This window comes from Mandrillus leucophaeus, unplaced genomic scaffold, assembly GCF_000951045.1.
Source record: "Mandrillus leucophaeus isolate KB7577 unplaced genomic scaffold, Mleu.le_1.0 Scaffold41, whole genome shotgun sequence".
In the NCBI taxonomy this organism is placed as follows: domain Eukaryota; kingdom Metazoa; phylum Chordata; class Mammalia; order Primates; family Cercopithecidae; genus Mandrillus; species Mandrillus leucophaeus.
The window spans coordinates 961,704-987,290 of record NW_012104365.1 but is presented as its reverse complement, the minus strand read 5'-3'; the positions used below and the strand labels follow the sequence as shown (position 1 = coordinate 987,290).

General features: G+C 48.8%; 1 protein-coding gene across 4 annotated transcripts; it reads right to left on the bottom strand.

Annotated features, from left to right (window-relative positions):
• Positions 1-201: 201 nt before the first annotated feature.
• EDN3 (endothelin 3) lies at positions 202-25,587 on the bottom strand. Of its 4 annotated transcripts, none has more exons than XM_011992327.1 (5): positions 25,235-25,587; positions 24,401-24,689; positions 4,977-5,153; positions 3,713-3,793; positions 202-1,853 (listed from the first exon to the last, which is right to left on the bottom strand). In XM_011992327.1, the coding sequence occupies exons 1-5, from the start codon at positions 25,284-25,286 to the stop codon at positions 1,817-1,819; spliced, it is 636 nt and encodes a 211-aa protein (XP_011847717.1). In that variant the 5' UTR covers positions 25,287-25,587; the 3' UTR covers positions 202-1,816. The 4 variants fall into 4 exon arrangements, with proteins under 4 accessions (XP_011847717.1, XP_011847719.1, XP_011847716.1 ...); XM_011992329.1 differs by having other exon boundaries at positions 202-1,857; positions 3,748-3,793; XM_011992326.1 differs by having other exon boundaries at positions 3,748-3,793.

Sequence of the window (25,587 nt, the reverse complement as noted above, 5' to 3'; positions counted from 1 at the left end):
TGTGAATGTTTTGTCTTCTTGGAACGGTCCCCAAACCCCACTTCTTCCTTAATATTCAGGCAGCCCCTCATCTAGCTCCATAACTGACTTTAGATGGATTCCACTTCCCAAACCACAACTTCTTCCCGTCCTCTCCAGAAGTCCATGAAAAGTCGACGAGCAACCACGCACATAAAGACAGTGATGAAAAAAATCCACAAATCAGAGCAAACTTTAGATTTTTTATTAGGCTTTTGGCAGTACTTTCTGAGTGTTTGAGCAATGAATGAGTTTCTCGCTGATACCATCTTGCCATGGTGCCAAACAGCACATATGCATTTTAAAAATGTAATTCAAGCTCTAAGGAATATGAGTTTGGATTCAGAATGCAATTTAAAATACCTACCTATCTATTCGTATATACAGTGACTACTTGGAACAGATCCACATAAAAGAGTTGGAGTAGAGAACAGTTTCACAATAAATAATCGCTTCTCTAAACTGTACAAAATTCTACCAGCAAATCAGCCACTTTCATTTCCTCAAGATAGGTCATCATTTTTATACCTGTAATAACTTATGAAATATGCATAGAGAATTTAACATTTGGTCAAGGCCAATGCTCTGTCATACACCATCTTAAATGTCTCCATACAGGGCCCTGGACACCCAACTCAAATGCCATTTCTTATCTCTCTATGGCCGGGTGGGGAGATGGGTGGCCTCTCCCCTGCACAGGCGACTTTACATGGCAGGGCCACATTTCCACACTCATGGTAAGCTCAGCGCGGCGGGAAGAGAGCAGCTGAAAGAGATTTTGAACTGTCAGGCGGTACAATTCCCAGTTGTTGCCAATTTATATAGATAAACAGGAATTTACATAATTTACAAAGAATTTGTGTTCATGACTTATTTTGAAGCCATTCCCCAAAGATCCACATTTATTCATGAAAGCAAATATTCAACCTAATAGCCTTGAGCTGGGGCTGTCTTTATAGTCGGCTTCCTGCAAACAAGGCCTGGGAACTCCATTGTGTAGCGTCCTGGTGTCTATACAGAATACAGAGGGTCAGTCACTGAATAGGAACAAGCTCCGTATTGCAGATACTTTCTCCTTTTCTTGTCACAAACATCAAGGATCCTTTTTTCTTCTTCCTTCATTCTTTTGAGATACATTCTTTTGGTGGGTATCAAGCACAGATGAAAATTTCTCTGACAAAATCCCATAAGCTTCAAATTCATAAACTCCTGTAGAGCTATGATCTGTGTCTAAAGCTGATGCCTCGTGGCCCTCACTGACATACACCATGCAGCCTATTCTAGGCAAGGATATGAAAGTCGCATGCTTCTGTTGCACGGGCATTTTGCATTTATTTCAAGATGGACACGTGTTTACATTTGCAAAGAGTTAGCTTGGAGTCCACTTATTCTCCAAGAGAAGTCATGTCAAAAGCCAGTAAGTGGCTTTCCAACTTGCCAAACCTCTCCAAAAACAATTTCCTGCATGAAACCGGAGCTGCGGGCGTCATGCTCTGGGGCACATCTGGGATCATTTTACCCATTAGGAAAACTGGGGTCATTTGGATTTGGGCATTCTTGCAGTGGGGGGTATTAAGTGGGGACTCTTTGGGTGGGTGTTCTGCCCCAGGCAAATTCACTCCTTGTCCGTAAAGAGGTGGAAATCTGAACTGTGTGTGAGCAATGACAGAAGCCTCCCAAGACCAGGATGCTTCAGGCCTGTCCTCCTAAGGGGCTCCTTCCTCAAAGAGGCAGCGGGGGCAGGTAGATGGAGCAAGGGCGAGTCCACTGCCGGGCACGAGCTTTGGATGGTGGAGGTCTAAAGCCTGCTTGCTTTGTCTGTCCTTGACTTCAACCTATCTTGGGGAAAGGGGGCAAAAGAAAAAAAGAAAGGTATGTTATGAAAGCATAGCTCTGTAACTTTGTGAAGCTGAAAAAGGGAACGTCTTCTTACTGCCTCTCCAGGCTGCTCCCTGATTGGAACCGTACGTACCCTCTTCCCAGTGCTTCTCAGCAATTTCCGAGCCTACCACCAGACTGGAAAAGTGTGAAAAGAACAACACCAGCAGACAAGGCTGCTGGGAGCCCTCCCGCAGCCGGGCTCCATCTTTGATTATCACAAGCTAAGGATGGTGGCAGCTTCCACTCTGAGAATGCAAATCTGGGAATTACTAACTTGAATCTTGCAAGAAAGCAAGAACATTGGCTTAATAAGAAACTTTTTCTTCCCAAGCAAAGCTTCTTACTAGAGCTTTACATGAGTCATAGAGACCTGAAAGAACCACTTTTCCAGGCCCTGCTGGGACACCTGCACCACCAATCGCATCTTTTGAACATGTGACACAGAACAGTAATAATCACCACAACAGCAAAAGGATCTGTGTGCTTCTCCTGTATAGGGCTCCCTTCTGGCTGTTCCCTGAGCACACTCTGGGGCCTTTGTACTCACTGGTTCCCCTGCCTGAAATCCCTTTCCCTCACTCATCCCTATGGCTCCTCCCAGCCTTCCTTCAGGTCACCTGGTCAGAAAGAGGAGGCCGCGTCAACCCAATCTCAAGCTGCAATCACCCCACGCTTCCTACCCCTGCCGTGTCTTTTGTTATTCTTTGCAATCTCACTTTATATTGTACATGTTTGCTGTCTGCATCCCCCACTAGTTAAGCTCCATAACCTTGTTCCTGCTGTGTCCCCAACATCGAGAACCGTGCCCAGCCCACAGCAGGTGCCCAACAAGTCTTTGCTGAACGAATGCATAAGTGAATGAATAAATGATGCAATGGATGGATGGGTTTAATTACATCCCGCCCTCACTGAGAGGAGCTTTGGTTTGGGGTGAGGAAGAGAAAAAGAGGAAAAAGAATGAAGAGGCAAAGTGGGACCATCTGGGTCTGACTCATGCTCTCCCGGGCTCTGTCTCTTCCGCCTCGGCCCTCCTCCTCCCGCTCCATTTTTATTATGGATGCTGACAGATCCCTCTCTGGACTAGACTAGAAGCGATCTGCCACCAATTTGGAAAGCCTCCTGTATACTGAGCATGGTTTCATCTTCCCTTGATCAGTCTCTGTAGAAACCCAAGCCACCTCCAGGCTATTATTATGAACATAAATTACCATCCCGTTGCAGATGTGCTGCTGAGTCATTAATAACGACTTCTGATTGATAGAACGACAAATAAGCCCAGTTTGACTACAGGAACATCAGGATCTCTCATACAAAAAAGACAAGTGGGTTAAAAAAATAATAAAATGAACTGGAGAACCAAGGGACCCTGCTGTCAAGCTGCTGTCATTCACCTCGACCCGGAATCAGCTGCTGAAAAGAAGAAATGATTTTTTGGGGAGAAAGAGCACATGTTGCTAAGGAAGCAGAGGCAAAGTGTGGGCCTAGGCAGGGCAGCCTGCGGGGCCTCTGAGAGTGGTGGTTGGCTAGCTTTGTCCAGGCCAGTGAAATCCAGGCAGGACATCACTGCCCAGAGCCACAAGGGATGCAAGGGCTGGCTCCTAGGACACAGAGCAGGGTGGCCAGGGCCAGGTAAGTGACAGCAGCTGTCCACAGCTTCAGCCTGCTCTGCCCCCAGAAACGGTCCACCAAAGACACCACTGCCTGTGGGTGTAGCATCCCATGAGATCTGGGGTTCCCACTGGGCCAGACCAGATGCCATCCCCTCAAAACACCATCCACCCACCCCCGAAGGAATGACACATCGCATCTTCACCTCCTTTGACACAGGCCTCTGTTGGCACCTCTCACCTTCCCTTCCTCTTCTTTGTCTGTTTTTTCTGCCGTCCTTGAATTGCTGTGGGGAGAGAGCTGGTTTTAGTGAATCAACCTGCCTTTCCCTGTGGCTGGTTTTTCGGTGTCAAATTATGACTGCCTCTTCCCCACCAGTGAGCACATTAGTGCGTTCCCCAAGGACCGCGTCTCAGGCACAGTTTCTGAAGGCTGAGCGCTCGGTGGGTGGATTTCTACCAAAGTACAGAATATACTCACCACTCAGTTATTCATTGGATGTTTAAACGCCCAGAAGGAGGGAAAAACCATGCAGTTCACACTGGGTTTTGCAGATGGCAGATCGTGGGGTCCTGAGCGCTACCGTCTGCCTTGTTGGGGTGTTGGGAGCTCACCCCTGCCTACGTCTCTTTTGTGTGCATCCGGGCAGCTCACCTACACCTGCTCCAGGAAGGGTTTTGAAAGGGCTGATCTGCCTGACCGGCTTCATGAATCTTGGCCCAAAGTTAAGAAAAAGAGGAGTAAGGAGTATTAACAGGAATACCTGTTAAGTGAATAACAGCTCAAAGCCCCTGGGTCAAACATGGAGTCTGCCTGTTGGTCCCATTCAACGTGATCTACAAGCTTCCCTAAAGCAGCCAGGACAGACCACAGGGTCTCAAACTTGGGGGCCCCCAGGGGCTACAAAGTAAGATAAATTAGTGACACAGGTAAATGGATATTGCACGTCCTACTCAAACATGAGATGCCCCCGCTCAGTTCCAGCTGAGAGCGGCCAAAGAGGAGAGAGTCTCTGAGACCAGATGGTCCTACGTGCTGGGTTTTTGTTTTTGGTGTTGTTTTCCCCAACAAGCCTTTTGCACTTTTATGGGCTATTTTCGAGAAGACTAAAAACATGCATTTGGCAGGGGTTAATTCTTCAACCTTTTAAGTGTGGCAACTTATTCAGATTTTCACAAACTGCTGTACAGGCCAGAAAAACATGTCTGGAAACCAGATGCAGCTATGGCCACTGTGAAGCCTCTTTCCAAAGGGCAGCAAGCAGGTGGGCACGCTGTATCTCCTGCCCTCCTGATGCTGAGGACCTGGGTCTTTTCTGGGCTCAGCACCTCCTTTCTCTGGCCCACAAGATGACAGTGGGTCAGGATATGACTGAACCATCCTAGACCCTCCTTTGAGAAGCCCCTGGCCTGGCCCTGCCAAGGGTTGATGCCTATCTGCAAATGAGTGAAACTGGAGGAGGGTCATACCTGCTGACGTCCAGAGTTTGGGTGCAAAAGTGCAGGCAGGCCTTGTCATATCTCCCCACACAAGCGCAGCGCGAGTGTGGTCGATGCGAAAGCTGCAGGTTCCCTGGAAGCAGCCCCGCAGACCTCTTGCCCCGGAAGCTTCCTCTGTAGTTGGACAGTCCATAGGGCACAGTCTGTCTGCAAAGCACAGGGTAATGTTAGGCAAGCACACGCAGGCCTCCCTGCTCAGGGCCCCCAAGGGTGTGGAGCGAGAACTGCTGCTTGGCTGAAAAGGTCTCAGAAACTGGTGTTCACACCCTCCCTGCTACAGCTCTGGGTCTTAGGAAGGTTCTGGAGTGAACTGTGCACTCCCTGCCCTCCGCAACTCCCAGGAAGAGAGTTGGGGCTGAGGGCATGGAAGGACATGGAGGGTCTGGGTAGCTGGGCAGCAGCCAGCCCTCTCAGAGTCCAGCAGGCGTCTGGGCATGTGTGCCTGCACTTGTGAGGCCCTTAGCCTCACCCAAGGCACCGGCTGCAGGTGTGGCCTGAACGCCCCAGGGCTCGGCACTCTGTGAACATGGGTGGGCTTTCATTCTCTTCAAGACCAAACCATGGCTGGCCTAGCTCCTCTGGGCCGGGTTCTGCTCCTCGGCTCTGGAAGTACCATCTGGGCCTCCACCTCTCTTCATGGAAAGCCGAGAAATAATTAAAAACAACCATAGCACCCTTTCCAGAGGCTTTTCTTCCTATGCCAAGGGCATGTGGGGCAACCTACATGCTGGTCCAGGTCTTTGCCCTGATCAGACCACCTGCCTACCCCACAGCCTGAGGCCAGAACTGGGCCTCGAACTGAGTTTCTTCTGTGTGCACAGCAGGCCTTGCAGTTTGTGCTAATGAGAAGACGGCAAATGCATTTACAGTCATTAGAGATGCATCCTGGCCTCTGAAAGTTGCTTCCTCATCAGAAGGAACACTCCATGCCCTCAGAGAGGCGGGCGAGGGCCCAGCCATGCAGCTGAGGGTGGAGCCAGCCTCAGAAGAGCCACGTTATGAAGAAGGCTTGAAAGTGTTTACCAATTTCATTTATGGTTAGTGTTGGCAGGAGGAGTGTAATGGAGTGGCTCAGAGCAAAACCCATGAAACCTGGTTGTAATGAGTGTGCACATCCAAATCATCACTCCCCAGAGAAGAAGGGGGCGCCTGCCAGGCAGTTCAGCGGGAAGAAGTTAAAAGCAGATTCTTAACTTACTAGCATGATTTGAGGGACAAATTACTAATAGCTAGAAGAAACATGTGGCCAAATCCACTTTTTCAATAAATCTTGGTTTTCTCACTAGTCCCCAAAGATTAACCACCTTGGTTTTCATGAACCCCGCTTTGTAGTACCAATTATCCACTTCAAAGGGAGTCCTGACATCCCCTCTGCATTTTCTTTTTTCTTTTTTCTTTTTTTTTTTTTTTGAGACGGAGTCTTGCTCTTGTTGCCCAGGCTGGAGTGCAATGGCACAGATCTCGGCTCACTGCAACCTCCGCCTCCCTGATTCAAGCAATTCTCCTGCCTTAGCCTTCCGAGTAGCTGGGACTACAGACACGTGCCACCGTGCCCAGCTAATTATTATTGTTATTATTTGTATTTTTAATAGAGATGGGGTCTCACCGTGTTAGCCAGGATGGTCTGCATCTCCTGACCTTGTGATCTGCCCACCTCAGCCTCCCAAAGTGCTAGATTACAGGTGTTAGCCACTGCACCCAGCCCCACTCTGCATTTTCAAAATAGAATCAAATTGAATTTCTTTTCATTTGAATCACACACCATAAAGCCTTTTTGAGGCGGTGAGGGCAAACTGGGCAAGGGCGCCTCACAGTCTCCCTGCTGGGTTGGACACAAGAGCCTAAAACTGACCCCGCCCTGTTTTTCAACTCTTGTTCTCCCCACTAACTCCTTCCCACCCAAGTTCCTCGAGAAACAGAGGTGGTGGGTTCCCTCCAGGCAGAGACAGGCTCCACTGATGAGCCATCTGTGCTCAGGAAATGGAGACAGAGGGCAGGATGCAGCCCTCTACTGAGCCCGTTTTTTCTCAGGAATGGGAAATGGGGGTACGGGGTGCAGCAAGACAATGTAGACATTGTTTTGAGGCAGGGTTTGGCTAAAGGTGTATTTTTCCAGTAATAGGGCCACATTGAATCTCTAAGTGTTGACATTAAATCCAGCCCCCCATTTCTCGGTGAAAATTACACACAAGGAATAACAACGCTCCCATTTCTCCATCAACAGTGAGACCTGCAATTTTGAAATTGCTATCAGCTGATTATGCATTTACACACGTAGAGCCACTCAACTTTAGCAAAAACACTCTAAAGTGTTTTAAGTAAGGAAACAAGGCAACGTGGTATTTGTTAATAAAGACAGGCTTAGCACTTCCCCAGCCGCCAAGCGCAGCAAAGTGCTGGTATGCAAATGAAACCTGGCAGTTTCAGAGAATGTTTAGAGAGGCAGGGCCCCCTCCCCTCCTCCACAGCCTTGAGGCACACAAACCCCTCCACCAAGGCCTGGGCCTTCCAGGTGTGCATCCTGCTGGCTCACCTGTGCGGAGGTGAGGGAAGCTGATGGCCCAGCAAGGCCTGCCCCTGACATTGTAGAGTCTGGAACAAGAGTTCACAATGGAGGCCCACCTCCCACAGGGCTAATCATTTAAAGGTTTCCATCGATCTGATAAGCCCTTAAACGAAAAAGTGTTATCTCCTGTATCTGGACAACTGTGGCTTCCAAACACCTTGCAGGTCCAGCCTTTAATTTAGAATCCTGGGCTCCTGGCCATTCCATATTGGAATGTGGTGGAGACCCAGCACCTTCTCTGCCATCCTGCTCCATCCCACACCAGCGCTGGCTTCAAGCACTCCCCGTGGATGCCCCAGGCTGCTTCCCTGTAAGCAGCTGTCACCCTGCAGGCCTGCAGATATGTACCCGGAGCCCTGCTCATCCCCAAGTGTCAGGCCCTGGAGGATAGCTGTGCAGGCCCTGGAAGTGGTCTTGGGGGATGTGTGAGTAGGGAATTCCAGCCCCTGATTACCTGGAACATGGTCTTGAAGAGGGTGCATTTGGCTTTCAGTCCCAGACTCTTGCAGTGGGGTGGGAGGCATGGCCAGAGTGGTGTCAGAGGCAGTCCTCTAACCCACAGGGCCCAGAGTTGCGGTGTTCCTTACCCAAGTCTAAAGGCAGATTACCGGATCCTCAAAAGAGAGGGCAGGTCTTTTACTTCTTTTTTACCCACCATGGGCCTCACACAAGGCCAGGCGAACAGATTATTGATTGAGAACTGATAGTTCATGGTGAGATCATTCTAGTCTGGCAAGACTGGATTATTTTCACCCTAAAGAGTTCAATAACCACAAAAATCACTGAAAGAATCTCCAACATTTTTAAGCATCCACTATATACGTAGTATCAATGTAAATGTCATAGGGACACAGAAAGGCGTATCCCTATGTGTCCATGCCTTCAGGAGTTATATGCTGTTGGACTACGAAAACAGGTAAAGGAAAAAGGCCAGTAGGTACAGGTATGTGCAAGGTACACACAGAGACACATGACCTAGTAATACTGTTCTTATGTTACATGATGATCACTTCACCCTCTCAACAACTTCCTGGTCGACAAAAGGGTGGTCGGACAAAGCAAAGGAGACACTGCATGGAAAATACTTAGCAAAGTGCCGTAAGTAAACAGCAGCTACTATTGTTATTTATCTGGTCTGGGAGGTCAAGTGAGTTGTATCAGAAAAGTTCCATCTACTAAGCCTGGCATTTGAGATGTTTGACTTAGCAATAAAAAAGGGTAATAAGGAACCCAAGGCCACAGGTCACCTCATTCGACACCACCTTCTTACCGAGGTCTGACGCCAGATTACCAGCTCATGAGCGCTTCTATTTCAGTTGTGATAACGTACTCATATCTCATGAGCCTTTATATTTCATTTTTGTACTGCTTCGTCACTGGCTGTTTACTGAATAGTGAACAGGAAAGACCTAACAGTGGACCATGAACGTGAAATGAAATTGGCCGAGAACCTTTGATCAGCATGCCCTGCCCAGTGGTTGGGGCCTACTGCTCTGTAATACAATGGAGTTTTCAGAATACAATCCTTTATACAAGTAGGCAGCTCTTCCATCTGTTCATGTCTCAGTTATAACACAGAGCTCCATGCAAAAGAAAAGCAGGTGAGAAGATTAATCTAAATACCCTTAGAAAAACCAAAATACCCTCCAGCACCCCTACATATGCAATCTCTGGTGTTGTGTGTGTTCATCTAATAAATTATCACTCAACTTATGTATTCAGAACATTCATTATTTGATTGGTGACATCAGAGTCTTATTTATCAAAAGTTTCTTATTTGTCACATTTTTCCAAACATCATATCTAAGTATTATTAAATATTAAATTCCCAAATCTCCCATATTCATTCTTCATCTGCAACACCACACTGAAAATGCTTTATTTCTCTCTACAAGAAGTTTCTGAATAAGGAAAGCTGACTTTTGTTTTAAAGATTCTGTTTTTAAGTTCCGTGTTGCCTTTTCATAAATGAATTAATACTCTCCATCTTTCTGATCAGGAACCTGGCCTGTATATCTGAAGCTTTTAAAGAAGAGACACAGGTATTCCCACTGACCAGATTCTAAATTCTTAGGAAAGCTTATCAAACTGTCATTCCCTATTGAAAACCCAGTTTTTATTCCACCCACCACAACTGAATAGCATTCAACAAATATTTGCCAACTGCTTTTCAACATGCAGGTGCTGGACTAGACTCCGGGTGAAACTTATGAAAAGACAGACAAGGGGCGGGGCCCTGCACACATACACTTTTAATCCAGTACTGAGGTTAGCAAATTGGCATTTTTGTCAGCTTTTTACAGTCAACAGTGTTTTGTTTTTGGTTTTGTTTTGAGACAGAGTTTCACTCTGTCGCCAGGCTGGAGTGCACTGGCGCAATCTTGGCTCACTGCAACCTCTGCCTCCTGGGTTTAAGCGATTCTCGTGCCTTAGCCTCCCAAGTAGTTGGGACTACAGGCACATACCACCACACCCAGCTAATTTTTTTGTATTTTTAGTAGAGACAGGGTTTCACCATGTTGGCCAGGATGGTCTCAGTCTCTTGATCTCGTGATCCGCCCCCCTCAGCCTCCCAAAATACTGGGATTACAGGCGTGAACCATAGTGTTTTTTGTTAAATCTGGAAATTTCACGTAAACATCCCAATTTCCAGCTTTTCTTGAAAATTGGAAGTTGTGCTAATACCAACCTCATATTCCAGCATGGCAGCCAGGTAATGATGTCAGAGACTGGGCGTAAGCCCTTCATTCTGCCCCAGTCCCCACCATTTTCAGTAGTTTTATACCTGGCCCCATTCACTCATCTTTTTTATGTGTCTGGCCCTCAGGAGCATCTGAGTTTACAACTCCTAGTCTAGTGGTTTATTTCATAAAGCGAAGGCAGACAGGTCAGATGACACATGAACAAAATTAGTACCTGATACTATTTTCCTCTTTACAAATAGAGGTGTTGTTTCATTTAAATAGAGGTATTGTTTTCATTTAAAAAGCCCAGCTGGTGACTTGAGTGTCTCCCCAACAAATAGAACATGTTCATGTCACACTTACGATACATGTCAAGTTGATGATTTACTTCCTCGGTTCACATTTTTCCTTCTGAACTGGGAAAGCAGAGGCAATATTGCCTTTTGGCCCAGGGGACATATTGTACAGAAAGCGTGGCTCTGTGACTTGTCCTGTGGCCAGGAGGAGGAGAAACAACTGTTTCCCACTGGCAGACAGTCAGGAGGCAGACCCCAGCTGCCAGGCACCAGCAGTCATTGGACACCACCTCCTGCCATTCCCTGGAGAAACAACTTCTAGACCCTTGCATGCTTTCTAACTACAGCTCGATTTCAGATTTTATTACATTCCCTAGAAGGCATCCCTCATCAACTCTCCCAAGCTTAGAAATGTCTGCCTGGGCAGGGAGAAAAGTGTCAATCACCTTTATTTACCATCCGTAATCTGAACCAGTTAGAACGTGGCTCTAATGAGTAAGACAGGGTGAAATAGGAAGATTAATCCAAATATCCTTAGAAAAAACGAAATGCCCTCCAGCACACCTACATATGCAATTTCTGGTGTGGAAGTGGCTGACTATTCAAAGGTCCATGACAGGGACCCTCTGCTTCAGCGAACATCCAGCAGATACTGCTACGCACGAACACATGGAGACAAAGGGGAGGGACAGGACCAGGAACAGGGGCACCTGCACTCCAAGGACTGAGAAGCAGGGAATTCTCTGCAGCCGGAGGCCAGCATTGGTTATTTTTGTCTCCTAGGATCCAGTCTGCCATCTTTTCTTTGGAGAATTATCCCCCTCCCATTGTGTGAGGTCCCTGGGGGGCAATCAGTCGATGGGCCTCACCTACCTCTGCCTGAGGACTGGTCAGGAGACCTAAACTGGGCCAATCTGACTCCCTCTCTCCCGAGACTCCTGAGAGGGGAAACTCGAGATCAGAAAATACTCTGGAGCTATGATTTGCCAAGCAGCCCCACCCCCCACTTGTCCACTTGGTACACCCCTAGACCCCCAATCCTGTCCTAGCACCCCTCCTTTCAGAGCCTAGGGTTTCTTCTCGCCTCCAGTCTGTGGGCTTTCCGGCATCCTTCCAATAAACTCCTCCTGTGCTTTGCCAGCTAGACTACGTTTCTGTTGCTTGTGACCAGTGAACTCTGGCTGACCCTGGACCTCACTTTCATGAGATGGCAACCACGGCCTCTTGGGTGTAAGAGGAAGGCTTGTAGTCTCCCCAGCTGTTGAGGACAAGCAAAAATTTTCTTCACTGCAACAACACACAAAAAGGCATGTTCAGAATCAGGACAAACCCAGCACAGTCAGCTGACTGAAGTCCTTTCCCCCAGGTGTGCGCACTGTGAAATGTCTGCCCTCCACAGGTGGAAGCAGGCTATGCGCCTCCTTTCCCCTAGGTATGCCCACTGCCCACTGTCTGTCCTTCAGCAGGTGGAGGCAGGTATGCGATCCCTTCCTTCCAGGAGGCTCGGAGCCCACCCCCGGACACTCATTTGACCACCTCAGAAGTTTTGTCCTCTACTGAACTTATTCCTTGCCCACTCATCAAATGCTTATGAAAGTCTGCTGTGGGCCAGGTCTTATGCCAGACAGCCCATGGGCTGCTCTTCCAACCTCCAGGAAAGAAAATAGGCCAGGAAACATAGCTCCTCAGTGACCTCATTATACAAGCAGAGAACACACACGGGCGCTTTCTGGTTCTAAAGAATATTATACAAAGCTTATGCTTCCTAAACATCAGAACAGTGAACCGGCAATTCATAGCTTTACTTCTGCTGCAGAAAATTCTCACGGTTTAAAGTTGGGAGGACCCAAGGCAGACCATTCATCCCACCACCCCACAAGATGGGAAGTCCATCTCCTGCAGCCCACGGAAAGAGCCCATGATTCTAGAATATTTGGAAATATCAAAAACAGTAAGCAATGTGCTGTGGGTTAATTGTCGCCTTTTTAAAAAATACACTCTCTCCCCCTCTTTTCCCCCTCAAAAAATCTTTGGAATTATCCAGGACTTGGCTGTTTGAGAATTTTAACAGTATCACCTACATTTTCAAAAAGAATACTGAGCATTGACCCCTACCAATCAGACCTAAGAATGAGGGTCAGTCCTTTGTTTCATTTAAGAGACGGTGTCTGGCCCAGGCACAACCCACTGGCTCAGCAACAGCAAGACCTTGTCCAGCCGGAGCCACTGGTTGTGTCTGCCCCATTCACCTCTCCGTCCAGGGCAGCTGACACCATGTCTGGCTCAAAATCAGGTCCCAATGGCTCAAAATCAGGTCCCAATATCTCAAAAATAAATACCTGTTAAATGAATGAATGACTAAGATCCAAATCAGCCATCACTTCACGGCCCTACCCAGTGTCCCAAACATATGACGTTCTTGGCTGACTCAATGGATCTCTACTTATTTTGTTCTTAATCAGCCAGTCTTTGAGGGGTTTTCCTAGAAAACCTTCTAGATTACTTGTGGCCTCTAGATTACTTGAAGTGGAAGAATTATGTCTTGGCAATAACTCCTGCAGGCCACATCAGCACCTTGGTGAACAAACTAGGCTGCATTGATGGGTAAGGTAGCAGAGGCAAAACAGAGGCTTTACTAGGCTGGCAGACCCAGGCTTCTAGTCCCAAGGATGACTCATTCACAGGAAAGGTGGGCACCTTCCCTCTGGACCTGAGAAACAAAAGGGTTGGCTGGGTCTCTCCAGGGTCCCTCTGGCTCCAAACTCCACTCAGATATTTCCAAAGGCCCTCACCATCCCTTGAATATCCTTAAACAGCACAATCACTGGAGAAGGTCTTAGACCTTTGCCCCAGCACTAACACCAAACTCAAAGTGTGGTGCTCCACCCCACCCCAGATAAGTGGTTCCCAGGATCTCATCAACTGTATTTAGAAAGCTTTAGCCCAAACTGTTTACACTCTTCCATGGCCTATTACCATAAGGCTGAGATTAAAAAGAATCTCAGAGTCACAGAATTTACCATCCCTTCAGCTCATTGGACCGCAGACATATTCCTCCCCTAACACAGGCACCCGCACACTTAAGGATATTTGGAGGAAGCACCAGGGGGTCAAAGGAAAGGAGAACAACAGAAAAATGACTCTGTTTTTGTTGTGTGGTGTGGGATTTTCAAGACTTATGGTTAAAAAAAAAAATTAGAGAAACAAACTCCTCCAAAACGTGGGGAATTAAGCTGTCTATGGAATCCTACAGATTAGCAGGTTTCCCTCCATCTGGTACAACCCAAATGCATCAAATGAGTTAGGCTAGAGTTTCTCTCCCCAGCCCCCAGTGACCCTGCTGAATTCCAGGCCGAATGTAGGCATGAGAAATCCGTGGCTGCCTGGCCCAGCCTCATTATAACTTTATGCAAAGCTGCAGACAGACAGGGCTCAAAATAGTTCCCAGCAGTGGAAAGAGAAGAAGGAAAACAGGGAGCAAGTGTTTTCGTAAGGATGGGGGTATGTGCAGAGGGATTAAAAAAATGCCAACACCATCATACATGCCTTTGAATAAAGAAAGCAAGAGAAGACACCCTTGCTAATTTTCAGGAGATACCAGGTTAAGGATGGAAAAAATCTTCATGAGCAAGACTTATGCTCATCATCACAATGACTGTAAAGATACACTCATCTTCCACCCAACCTAATTGTCTGTGTCCTTGCGTAATGTCCTTTTGGTAGCTCTGTCAGAGGTGTTCAAACCACAGCAACTCCATCTTGAATAGGGGCTCGGTAAAATGAGGCTGAGACCTACTGGGCTGCATGGCCAGAAGGTGAGGCATTCTTAGTCACTGGATGAGACAGGAGGTCCCCACAAGACATTGGTCACAAAGACTCCCACTAATAAAACAGGAGGTGGAAAAAAAAAAAAAGATGGCCAAAATCCACCAAAACCAAGATGGCAACCGAAGTGACCTCCTGTTGTCCTCACTGCTCATTATACGCTAATTATAATGCATCAGCTGCTAAAAGACACTCCCACCAGTGCCATGACAGTTTACAAATGGCATGGCAACATCAGGAAGTTACCCTATAAGGCCTAAAAGGGGGAACCCTCAGTTCCAGAAATTCATGAATAACCCACCCTTTGTTTAGCACATGATCGAAAAATAACTGTAAGTTTACTCAATCAAGGAGCCCATAGCACTGCTCTACGCAGCAGCCATTCTTTTGTTTCTTTACTTCTCTAATAAATTTGCTTTTGCTTTACTCTATGGACTTGCCTTGAATTCTTTCTTGCTTGAGGTGCAAGAACCCTCTCTTGGGGTCTAGATCGGGACCCCTTTCCAGTAATAGCTCCAACAGATTTATCACTTACCTGAAACTACTGAGTCTGTATTAGAGACACAGGCTTTATCCTCAAACAAGATGCCAGGACTGAGATTAAGGTGAGGCAGGTGAGTAAGTGCAGCAAGCTCAGGACTGGATCCTGCCTTTATTAAAAATAATATTCGGTCAATTATGAATTTTTTGCACTCATTTTGGCTTTCTGAAACAGTGCATGACATTTTACTTGTTTTTTCCTACTGAGTTTTTGGTGCCTCCTGAAAGTTTGTACGTGAGGGAGTGCCTCACTCGCCCCAGTCTATTCCCAGCCCTGCAAGAGACCCATGGAAATCAGATTTCCAAAAATCCAGAAAAGTTACATGGACCTCTCCTGTCTCATGCAGTTGCTTCTGACTCTCGGCAGAGCTATTTTACACTCCGCAAGCCATGGGGCAAAACTGTCCACCAGCGGCCAGTCATGTCATTGGCCATGTCTGTTAGCACCTTTCTCATCAATGCGTATGAAATGAAGCTGTTTCTAGTTTTTAAATTACTGAGCGGGGGAACAGGCCTCCCTGACGGTTCTGTTCCTGAGTTACTGTTTATTAGGAGCTCCCTCCAAATCTGCCCTGAGGAGGCCATAAAAGAAGAAGCCAGTGCTTCCAGGCCTGTGAATGTCCCCAATTTCTCCCGAAGCTCTTGGCCCTCCTAAGACTCTGAGGTGGGGCAGATGAGAAACAGAGCCGATGCCTCATCCTGTCTGTCTACTTTTGCGAGGACTGGTGGGTGAACCAGGGTTCAGAAGCACCCAAAACTATGCAGACAAACAATTCATTCATGTGTGGCCATCTGTAGTCAGCCATGCTCTGCCATTTATTTTCCAAGTGCAATTAATTTCTATTCCAAAGTGCACAAAAGTCTGTGTGTATATGTGTGTGCCTTTACAATTTTGAGGAACTCTGTTTCAACTGAAACACCACAACGAAGGAGACCAGGTCACTTTCTCATGCAAAACAGAGACCATCCACTTCCTATACACTGGAACATGGGGCGGTGCCATAGACAAGGTCACCCTTTACAGCTCCCCCTCTGAGGTTTGGAAATGGAATTATAAAGCAGCAGCATTGTTTGCCTCCCAGCTTCCTTTGTTTTAAATTCTTGCAGAAACAAACATAACCAGACACATCAGAGCCTTTCATCTGCCTTCAGATTTAAGGCCAAGTTCCTCACTGTAATGGCCCTTTCATCTAGCAGAAATCCAAATTCTCCCTTGGGGTCACACAGGGTCACAACCTCTTTGTACCAAGTTTTCTTGCTACAAATCAAACTGCCTTCCAGACTCAAGTCCCTGTCTCCCAAGTGGAGATTAGTTGCATTCCACCAAGTCTGTTTTTGTTCCTGGACCACTCACCCCTCCTGCTGACTCGGGGCAGAAAACGGGCTTTCTGCCTGTGCATCCCCAACAGAAAAGTCCTCGTAGGACTGACCTTTCCAACAAACTGCGAAATTTAGCCCTAAGTCCCTCCAATTTTAAAGAAGTATCTTGCCATCCAGTGTTCTAAGAAATATGCCACTCCAACTCAAAACTGGTACCCAAAAGTGTGCTAATTTCTAAGGAAGAGATAGAAATGGTTATGTGAGGGGAAAAACCTCCTGAAACCATGATCAGTCAGAACCTCAAGCTCAGGGTCCCTTTTAATCTGGCCAATACCCTCTTCTTTCACATGCCCGTCTCAAAAGCACATCATGAAATGATGTTTTCTAAACCGATGTCTGTGGGATTTCATCGATTGCTTCCTGGTGACTCCCGGTTGGTGACACTCACTTCAGTCCTGGGCAATGTTGGGTGAGGTCGGAAGTGAGGCTACTGGGGCTCCATGGGGTCCTCAGATGCAAATTACAAGGCATTATATCTACTCTGCTGGACGTACCAAGGACATGAGAGCCGCAGATGCCCCACAGAGCTCTCAGCATAGGTGTTTAACAAAGAGGTACTAAACAGATCATTCCTATTCTCCTGAACTGACACCCTAATCACCCCAATCACCACCCCTACCTCCTTTTTCACAGACACAGCCCCAGACTGGTAGCCGCAAAGAGCACCATGCCCCATTCCTGAAAACTTCCAGTGATTTACCAAGGGGAGAGGGAAGCAATAGAAAGCAGAAAGGAGGGGCTGGAAGGGCGGGACTGAATCTCAGCCCAGCCCAGCAACCTTTGACCACAGAGTCTTTATCAGGCTCCTTATCAGCAACAGCAGACAGCCAGGCACACCTTTTCCCAGGGTCTGTAAGCCTTCTGCTAATTGAGGCTAACAGACCGTCCTGCAGGGGACAGGGTGGACAGGCTTCCTCCGGGGCACTCCAGGAGCTAAGATCACAGTCAGACGGTCCAAGGAGGTGGACCCCAGCAGCACTTGAGAAAGGACTTTCTACTCACCAGCCAGCATCCTCCAGTCACAGGATGGGATATGGCAGAAGGACTGGTTCTGGCCCAGGAAGGGCTTCTGCAGGGCTGGAGGTTGTGTTGTTATCATTGTGGCCACCGTCTTCAAGACGTTGAGTGTTTACTAGATTATAGGCACTGTGCTAACCAAGCCCTGTGTACTTTCTTGTGTCATCCTGAAAACATCTTTCCTCATAGAGTGCTATCTAGTCCCCCACTCTCTAGATGGGGACACTGAAGGTCTCAGAGGTGACATCTCCTAAGTGGCAGGTCCAGATTCCAGCCCAGACATTTGAGCCCACAGTTGGAGCTCTTAACCCATGCAAATGGATCTGTTCCTCCTCCACAAGACAATTCAGATGAGTGGGTCACAGCCCCATTTCTTTCTAAACCCCAGGAGTCCCTAAACCATAGTGTGAAACTGGATCTGCAAAGAAGAGATGGATTTGAGCAGCCCCACCTCCTATGTCCGCCCTGCTCCCATAACCACACCGAGAAACAAGAAGACAGAACAAGGCACGCAGCAGCAGCCAAGAAAAGAAAAATACTGTACCAGGAATGCAGCTCATGGCCTGGGGGTCCCTTGCCCTCTCCCCCAGACTCAGCCCCCTCTGTCCCAGCATCTCTGACATCAGGACAAACCTTCTGGTTTGCTTGGAGTGCACACTCAACCAGCCCCTCTTACCTGCAGAGAACCCACCAAGGGCTCTGGTAGGCTAAAGAAGAGTCACGTGCTTCTATGCAAGCCAAGGCTACATTTCCAGAATAAAATTTAGGACTTGTGATGGAACAAGAATTTGGGCTTTGCCCATGTCTTAACATATGTCAATAAAAATAATCTTGCAAAAGGGCAAATATATGATTACATAGAATTATACATATGAATCATCACTATCAAAAAGAACAACACCCCAGCCCTAACAATGTAACAAGACCAGATCTCTACAAAAAAAAAAAAAAAAAAAAAAAATTACAAAATTAGCCAGGCATGGTGACATGCACCTGTGGTTCCAGCTACTCAGGAGGCTAAGGTGGGAGATTCGATTGGGCCCAGGAGTTCAAGGATGCAGTGAGCTATGATCGCATCACTGCACTCCAGCCTGGGCGACAGAATGAGACACTGTCTCAAAAAGAACAAAACCACGCTGAATCAGTCACGGATGGGGAACCATGTCTTTTATTCATTCTTGAGTCCTACAGCCCCACTTGGTACTGACCCAGGTGAGGCACTCAGGGAAAACATATTGAATGAAGGAAAGCAGGAGTCACCTAAGAAGGCACATTAGTCACCTAAGAAGCCCATGTTGGGAATGTGCACCCAGCGGGAGGCTTACAGGGCAGGCTTCAGGGCCAAACTTCTGGGCTGGCAGCCCAGTTCCCTACTCACAAGCTCTGCAACCTTGGGCAACTGACTCTGCCTCCTGGGCTCAGCTTCTTCCTGTAAACTACAGGGACAAGAGCATCCAACTAATGGGGCTATCATGCCGATCCCATTAGATGACATGAGGTCAGTCATGGTCGGCCATCCTCACCATCCATGCATGGCATCAAAATTAGCAGCAGACTATTCATGACTCCTTTCCAAAACCATGATGGCAGAAAGACTGGCCCTCTGCCTCAAATGGCCACATGTCCAACAACGATACTGCCACGTGTGGCCCACAGGTCAGGGGGACTTTTTTCTTGTTTGAGGTGGAGTCTTGCTCTGTCACCCAGGCTGGAGTGCAGTGGCGCGATCTCTGCTCGCTGCAACCTCCACCTCCCGGGTTCAAGCGATTCTCCTGCTTCAGCCTCCCCAGTAGCTGAGATTATAGGTACACACCACCATGCCCAGCTATTTTTCATATTTTTAGTACAGACGTGGTTTCAACATGTTGGCCAGGCTCGTCTCAAACTCCTGACTTCAAGTGATCTGCCCACCTCAGTCTCCCAAAGTGTTGGGTTTACAGGTGTGAGCCACCACACCTGGCCCAGGGTGACTTTTATCAGGATCCCAAAATCACCTTCTGGTGCTCAGCTGGCTCCTCATATTCGGGAAGTTGGGGTTCCAGATCCAGCCGTTCTATTGGGATGTTCTAAAATTTGGAATATCTCTTCTTGAGACCATGCCAAGATGCCTTTCTTGAAGAATATAGAAGGCAAAGTCAGAATTTGTGACGCTGCCCTTTTGTGGTAGAATACATTAAAATACAAATTTAAATGTTTTGTTTTTGTTTCGTTAATTATTATTATTATTTTAACTCTTTACGCCTTTAGGGGAGAAAAGAACTCAAAACAAATGGCATCCTGCTGGATTAAGTTAAGTGTGGCTTGCTCCATGGCAGCCTGGGAAGCCGGCCTGGGCATTTTGATAGGAGCTGATCAGACTGTTGGGATTAGGAGAGACCCGGCAGCTCACTGTCCTGGAGTGGCTGACGTCTGCACCTTCCAGAGGGTCACAGAGAGGCAACAGCACCTCCTGGTTCGAGGCCACACAGATAGTCATGGCCAGGACTCAGGGGTAGCACTCTAGGGTTCTGGAGTCTTCTCCACAAGTGGAGATTGTAAATCCCAAATTTTCCACCATGGTCATGATTCCCAACATCCTGCCCTGTTCTTTTCGTAACTACATTCCTATTTGCCAGCCCATGTGTGTCAGATTTTGGTTTAGAAAATCCGGTCACCATCCAGCATCGCAATGCCTCCCTCAGATGTCCTTAGAGGGATGAACAGGTGTAGGATCCCTCAGCCCATGGGTTGGGGAGGAACACAGTGGAGCTCTTTGCTGGATGCTTCACAGCTCAGTCAACCATTGGATAAACAGGTTTTCAGTCTTCAGCCAGGCTCTGAGGGGCTGGTCCCCCGTGAAATGTGGTTCGAGCTGATATCCCCGTTATGGGTCACTTTAGGTGTCAACTTTGCTAGGCTACTGTGCCCACTTGTTTAGCCAAACAGCAGCCTAGATGTTGCCCTGAAGGTATTTCTGACATGTGATTAACATTTAAATCAGTAGACTTTGGGCAAAGCAGCTGACCCTCCAAAATGTATGGGCCTCATCCAGTCTGCTGAGGGCCTTCACAGAAAAGACAGGGTCCCAAACAGAAAAGAATTCTGCTTCCAGACCTCCTTGACATCAATTTCCTTGGAAATTTTCAGCCTGCTGGCAAGCAGATTTCTGGCCTGCGTAGCCCCCACAATCGTGTAAGCCGAATTCATAAAACCTCTCTTTCTCTCTCTCCATATATATATTTCTGGAGGGACATTGCCCATAACTTCTGTCTCATCCTCCATAAAAATCCATGGCCCCCAAGAGCAACCAAATATTTCCTTTGGCAACTACACTTCTGATATACGCATAATCTGCACACACACCCCCTGTTGGTTCTGTCTCTCTGGAGAACTCTGTCTCCTACAGGCCCCAGCTACCTGGTATCTGTTTCTTCAGTCTGCTCATAGAGAACAGCCGCAGTGTACAAGGACATCAGCACACGGACCTCTTATTCACCACCTGTCCCCTTACTATCTTATTCTTGTCAAATTTTCCATGACAATAGGATGGGATATGTTTTTCTCTGATTTGGGACCTTGTTTTTGTTGGCAGTGGTGGGATGGCTTGGGGACTGTTGGGGACAGCCAAGGAAAGGCTAATGGAAATCATGCTAGCCCACTGATGAGCTGTGATCCCAGCAGCCCTGATGGGGCAAGTATAAATTTGGTTCCTCTTTGGGGCCATGGACTCTTGGGAAGACATCACAGAACTTATGGGCAACATCCCCAAGGAAAATTCTCTTGCCCATGACCGTCTACAGGGATGTGCAGGCCCCTGAAGAGCAGCCAGGCACCTGGAGAAAGAGGCCTCCTGTGTGGGAGAAGGCACTGGAGATTTAGGGGCTCAGCAACAGCAAAGATGAGCCAGAGTTCCTAGGTTGCAGGACTTAGCCATAAATCAACCAGCATTTCCCGAGCATCTGTGTCATGCTGGGTGCTGACAGAAAGGGCTGACCAATCTCGGGTCTGGAAGGACTAAGGAGGCGAAGAAAGCAGGAGGGCCAAAGGGACAGCTGAGGAATCTCAGACCTTCTTTCCAAAAGAGACTTAAGAGACCAACTAGTCTCTTGATCCTGAACTAGACAGTTAACTTTCCTCGAGGAGATGCAAAGCAGGTCTCGGTAGTAACTCCCAACATGACTCCTGCAGCATCTCAAATCCTCAAAGGGAGCAAAAATGACCGTACTCAAGAAATTTCTGTCCAAGATCAACTAGGAGTGTTGATCCTGTCTTCACATAGTTGGATGGGCAGTGGGAGAACTCTGAAAGGTGAAAAGCACCCAAAGTTCAAGACCCCCGACTGAGGCACAAGAATCGAGGCTCCTTCTAGTGCCCAGAGCAGCCACTGCTGGGACAGGCAGAAATCACACCTGGTGGAGAAGTGCGGAGAGCGAGGCCAGTCCCTGAATGAAGAGGACATGACAGCCGGAGAGGGGAACACGCGAGAGGTGGGGTTGCGATCTAATGGGGAGACAGAACCACTAGAAAAGACTGTGTCACCCACTACCATGGCCTCTTTTGCTCAATTCAGTGATTTTTTTTAGATTCCTCCCTGTCACTCATGTTCCCTGTCACTATAGCCCATTTTCTCAAATTGCAGTCTTGTCTGAGATATTTCAAAGATGACAAACAGACCTATCTACACACCTACAGAGTTTCAGAAAGGAAGGGCAGGAGAGAAGGAAAGGAAAGAAAAGAAGGAAAGAAGGGAGGGGGAGAGGGAGGGAGGGCAGGAGGAAGTTTGGAGGGTAAGAAAGAAAGGAGGGAGGCAGGAAGGGAGGGAAGGAGGCCATTCGGGAAATTCTTCCTCACAAAAATTATTTCACCTGTCTCATTTCAAAACGCTCAAGTCTGGCTATTGTCATTTTTGTTTCCCAAGTAGCTTAGGGGACGCCCAAACACCAGATTTAATCCTTCTTTCTTCGTGTTTAAATTGAACCAGGGTCGGGAAGGAGGGGAAGAGGTAAATCACACTTGAGGGGGAAAGTTATCATTGGCTGTCCTGGAAAAAGTCAGAGATCCACAGCTTCATTTCAGGACAAACTCAAAATCATGAGACAGGACTTCAAACAGATGGCAGGGTGCACGAGACAGAATTTTAAACAGATCACAGGGTGTTGGTTGAGACTCTCGGACAAGTCTCAAGTCGTCGCTTCCTCCCCAGCCAGTGCTCTGGGGCTTGGTAAACAGCAACGAATGAGAAGGTCTCTAAATCCTCTCCCGCCTGCCCACCACCCCAGGTCCCTGCCTGTCATTCCGTTAGCTTTCTTCTTTCTCCTTCTAGATTCACAGCTGGGGATTCTGGCCAAGACAAGAACTCAGCTCCTGGTGACCGCCCAGTGCCCTCCATTCTATGAAGTGAATTTGATCACAGCACAATGACACGGGATAAGAATCAGAAAGGGCTGTGCCAAGGTGCAGGGGCTATAAGGAAAGGTGACTCCCATTGCTGTCTGAGGATAAGAGGCAATCGATGATGGCCCAACACTCTCGGTTTCTATCTTCTTCACAAAGGGAAAGAAACAGGGAGGTACCTCCCATCCTCTAGGTGGACACAGCCCAGCCAGCAAATCAGGGTATCACGACCAGCTACAGAATTTGTGGGACCCAGGAGAAAATGCAAATGTGCAGCTTTTGGTTCAGAAAGTATTAAGGATTTCAAGACAGTGACAGCAGGACTTTAAGCCAAGCCAGAGTCTGTCTGAGTGCGGGACCCTGTGCAAGTGTCCTGCTGGCTCAACGTGAAGCCGCCCTGCCTGCCCTTCGAGCATGATGGCGTGATGTTCCAGACCTATCCCAGATGTGATTAGAGGTCTTGTCCCCTGGTCTGAAAGACATTCCACCCCTCAGGTTTACTACCCTCCTCTGCACTTCATTTTTGAGGCGCCGATGACACAAGTAGGTAAGTGAGCCCCATCAAAGCTGCTACCGAGGGCTCAGAGATTACAGGGCTTGGGGGTAAAGGTAAAAGTGAGGAACCTGAATCAAGATGGCCCCGGGACACGGTGGCAAAGTTGCCTTTCCAGACTTCCAGGGGTTTGCATTCACAACAGTCTCTGAGTTCCCAGCTAAAAATCCCTAATAGGGTACAAGCAGGAGTCCCAAGAGATCCCACGAACACCCAGGAAACAGAACTTAGAGGCGTCTGATCCAAGTCCCAGATCTTAGAGATGGGGAAGCCAATGCTGGAGGGTTGGTGACCCAAGCAAGGTCAAGCCCTCTGGATAGCTTGCAAGATGATGTGTCAGAGGGAGGGGCTCCCTGAACACTGGGAGTCATCAAAGCCTCCCCTGTCAGAGCCACACTCTCTCCACATGGCCCCAGGAGAAGGCTGACTTCCCCACAGGGCAAATCCCAAGACAAATTCAGGTCTAGGCCCTAGGGTAAGAGAGTTCCTAAGGACTGCAGGAGAGAAGGGAAGGCCCTCTGTGGCCATGGCAGTGGGTGACTGGAGCCAGACTGTGGAAGGCCCATGGATGAGTTGATGTGAATTGGCCCTGCCTTGGCATCCAGCAGGGCCCACAGGGAGGAAGGGAGCCCGTCCCGGGGGAATTCCACCCTGAGTGGACTGCACAGGTTCTATCAGGCTCAACTAAACCCACGCTTAGACTCCCTGGAGACCAGGATGCTTTCAAGGAATTTTAAAGCCCTTGGATCCTGGTGGAGTCAACAGTTAGTATGGGCCCCCTTAGCACCTGGGGAATGAGAGAAACTTTCGGGGCTTTCTCTATCTCAAAAAAGAGGCTCAGAGAGACTTCTCAGGTATCTAATCCCCCTGGTCAGTTCACTTCACTCAGAGGCAGCACCCCCCCCCCCCCCCCCCCCTCCACAGGATCAAAGTCAGGATTGAGTTTCTCTTGGGCCAGGCCCTCCGGGGGATGTGGCTCACACCCCTGACCTGCAGAAGAGACCTGGGCTGGCAGGAGGCCACAGCAAGAGCTAAAGGCTGTGCCAGGGCAGGCTCTGGGCTGACTGAGCGGGGCTGGGGTGGAGTGAGGTCCTCCTGGAAATGCGCAGATGTGGGCCTGGTCCGGGAGCCATGTTCCTCACCACGAAAGGCTGACTTACTCGGGAGTGTTGATCCAAATGATGTCCAGGTGGCAATAGTAGACACACTCCTTGTCCTTGTAGGTGAAGCACGTGCAGCGCCTGGATCGGTGGTGCTCAGGGGCCCCCTCTGCCACCTGCTCCTGCCCAGGACTTCCAGGGCTTGGACCCTGCAATGCTGTCGGGGCCACAGACCCCTCACCAGGGCCAGCCACAGTCTCTTCACAGTCGCCCTCAGATCTGGCTGCAGTGGGGACCTGGGACACGCCGCGCCTGCCAGCATCCCCAGACTGGGAGCAAGGCACCAATCCTGCAGGAGGCAGATTAAGGGGCTCCTGAGCTGAGTGTGCAGACCCCTCAACACCCGCCACCCCCAAACACCTGAGGAGGGGGGTGGAGCAAGCAAAATGTCTGCAAAATCTCCAAAGCTCTGCGCAGTTTCTGAAAAGTTTCCAAGCTATCTGCACACTCTGTGAGAAGCTTGCAAACAATTTGCACCCGTTGAAAACTTGCATGCATTTTGCATACTTTCTGAAAACTTTGCAAGAGTTTGACACAGCCTCTGAATAGTTCGCAAACTTTCTGAAAAGTCCCCAATTACATGAAAAATTGACCAAATCGGCCCAGGCAACAGGTCTCCAGCCAGTGGGTGGGCTGCAACCCCCAGAGCCCGTGGGGGTAGTCGTTGAGCGCCGCTTCTGCTCCCCAGCCCGCCCCCAGGCGTCTTCAGGAGTGCAGAGCCCAGGCAAGAGTTTGCTCCCGGCAACGCACATCTTCTGCACGCCTCAGGTCCCGCGCCCTGGGTCCTTTTGTGTGCGCTCGCGCCAGGAGAGGCGCGCCGCCCCGTGCGCTTACCTGCGGCGGAGGTCACTGTGAGCCCGAAAAGGAGCCACAGCCCCGGCTCCATGAACCCAGATCAGGCGCCGGAGCACAGGACCAGGAGGACGGCCGCCTGTGGCCGCGAAAGGGCACTGGGGCCGGGTACAGCTGGCCTCGCCCTCCAGCTGTGGGGGTTCGAGGCCGGCCGATCGCTCTCAGTGTCTCCAGCTCCAGCCAGGAGTTGGCTGCGGCGGTCATAAACTTTCAGAGCGCGCTGCCCATCCCTGTGCGGAGCTGGCCGGCTGTGGCTCGGGCTTTTCTGGTTTCTGCACCACCCCCGTCGCCTCCCCGCCCCCCAGAGGGGCTGGAGCTGCCTCGCGGGGCCTTTG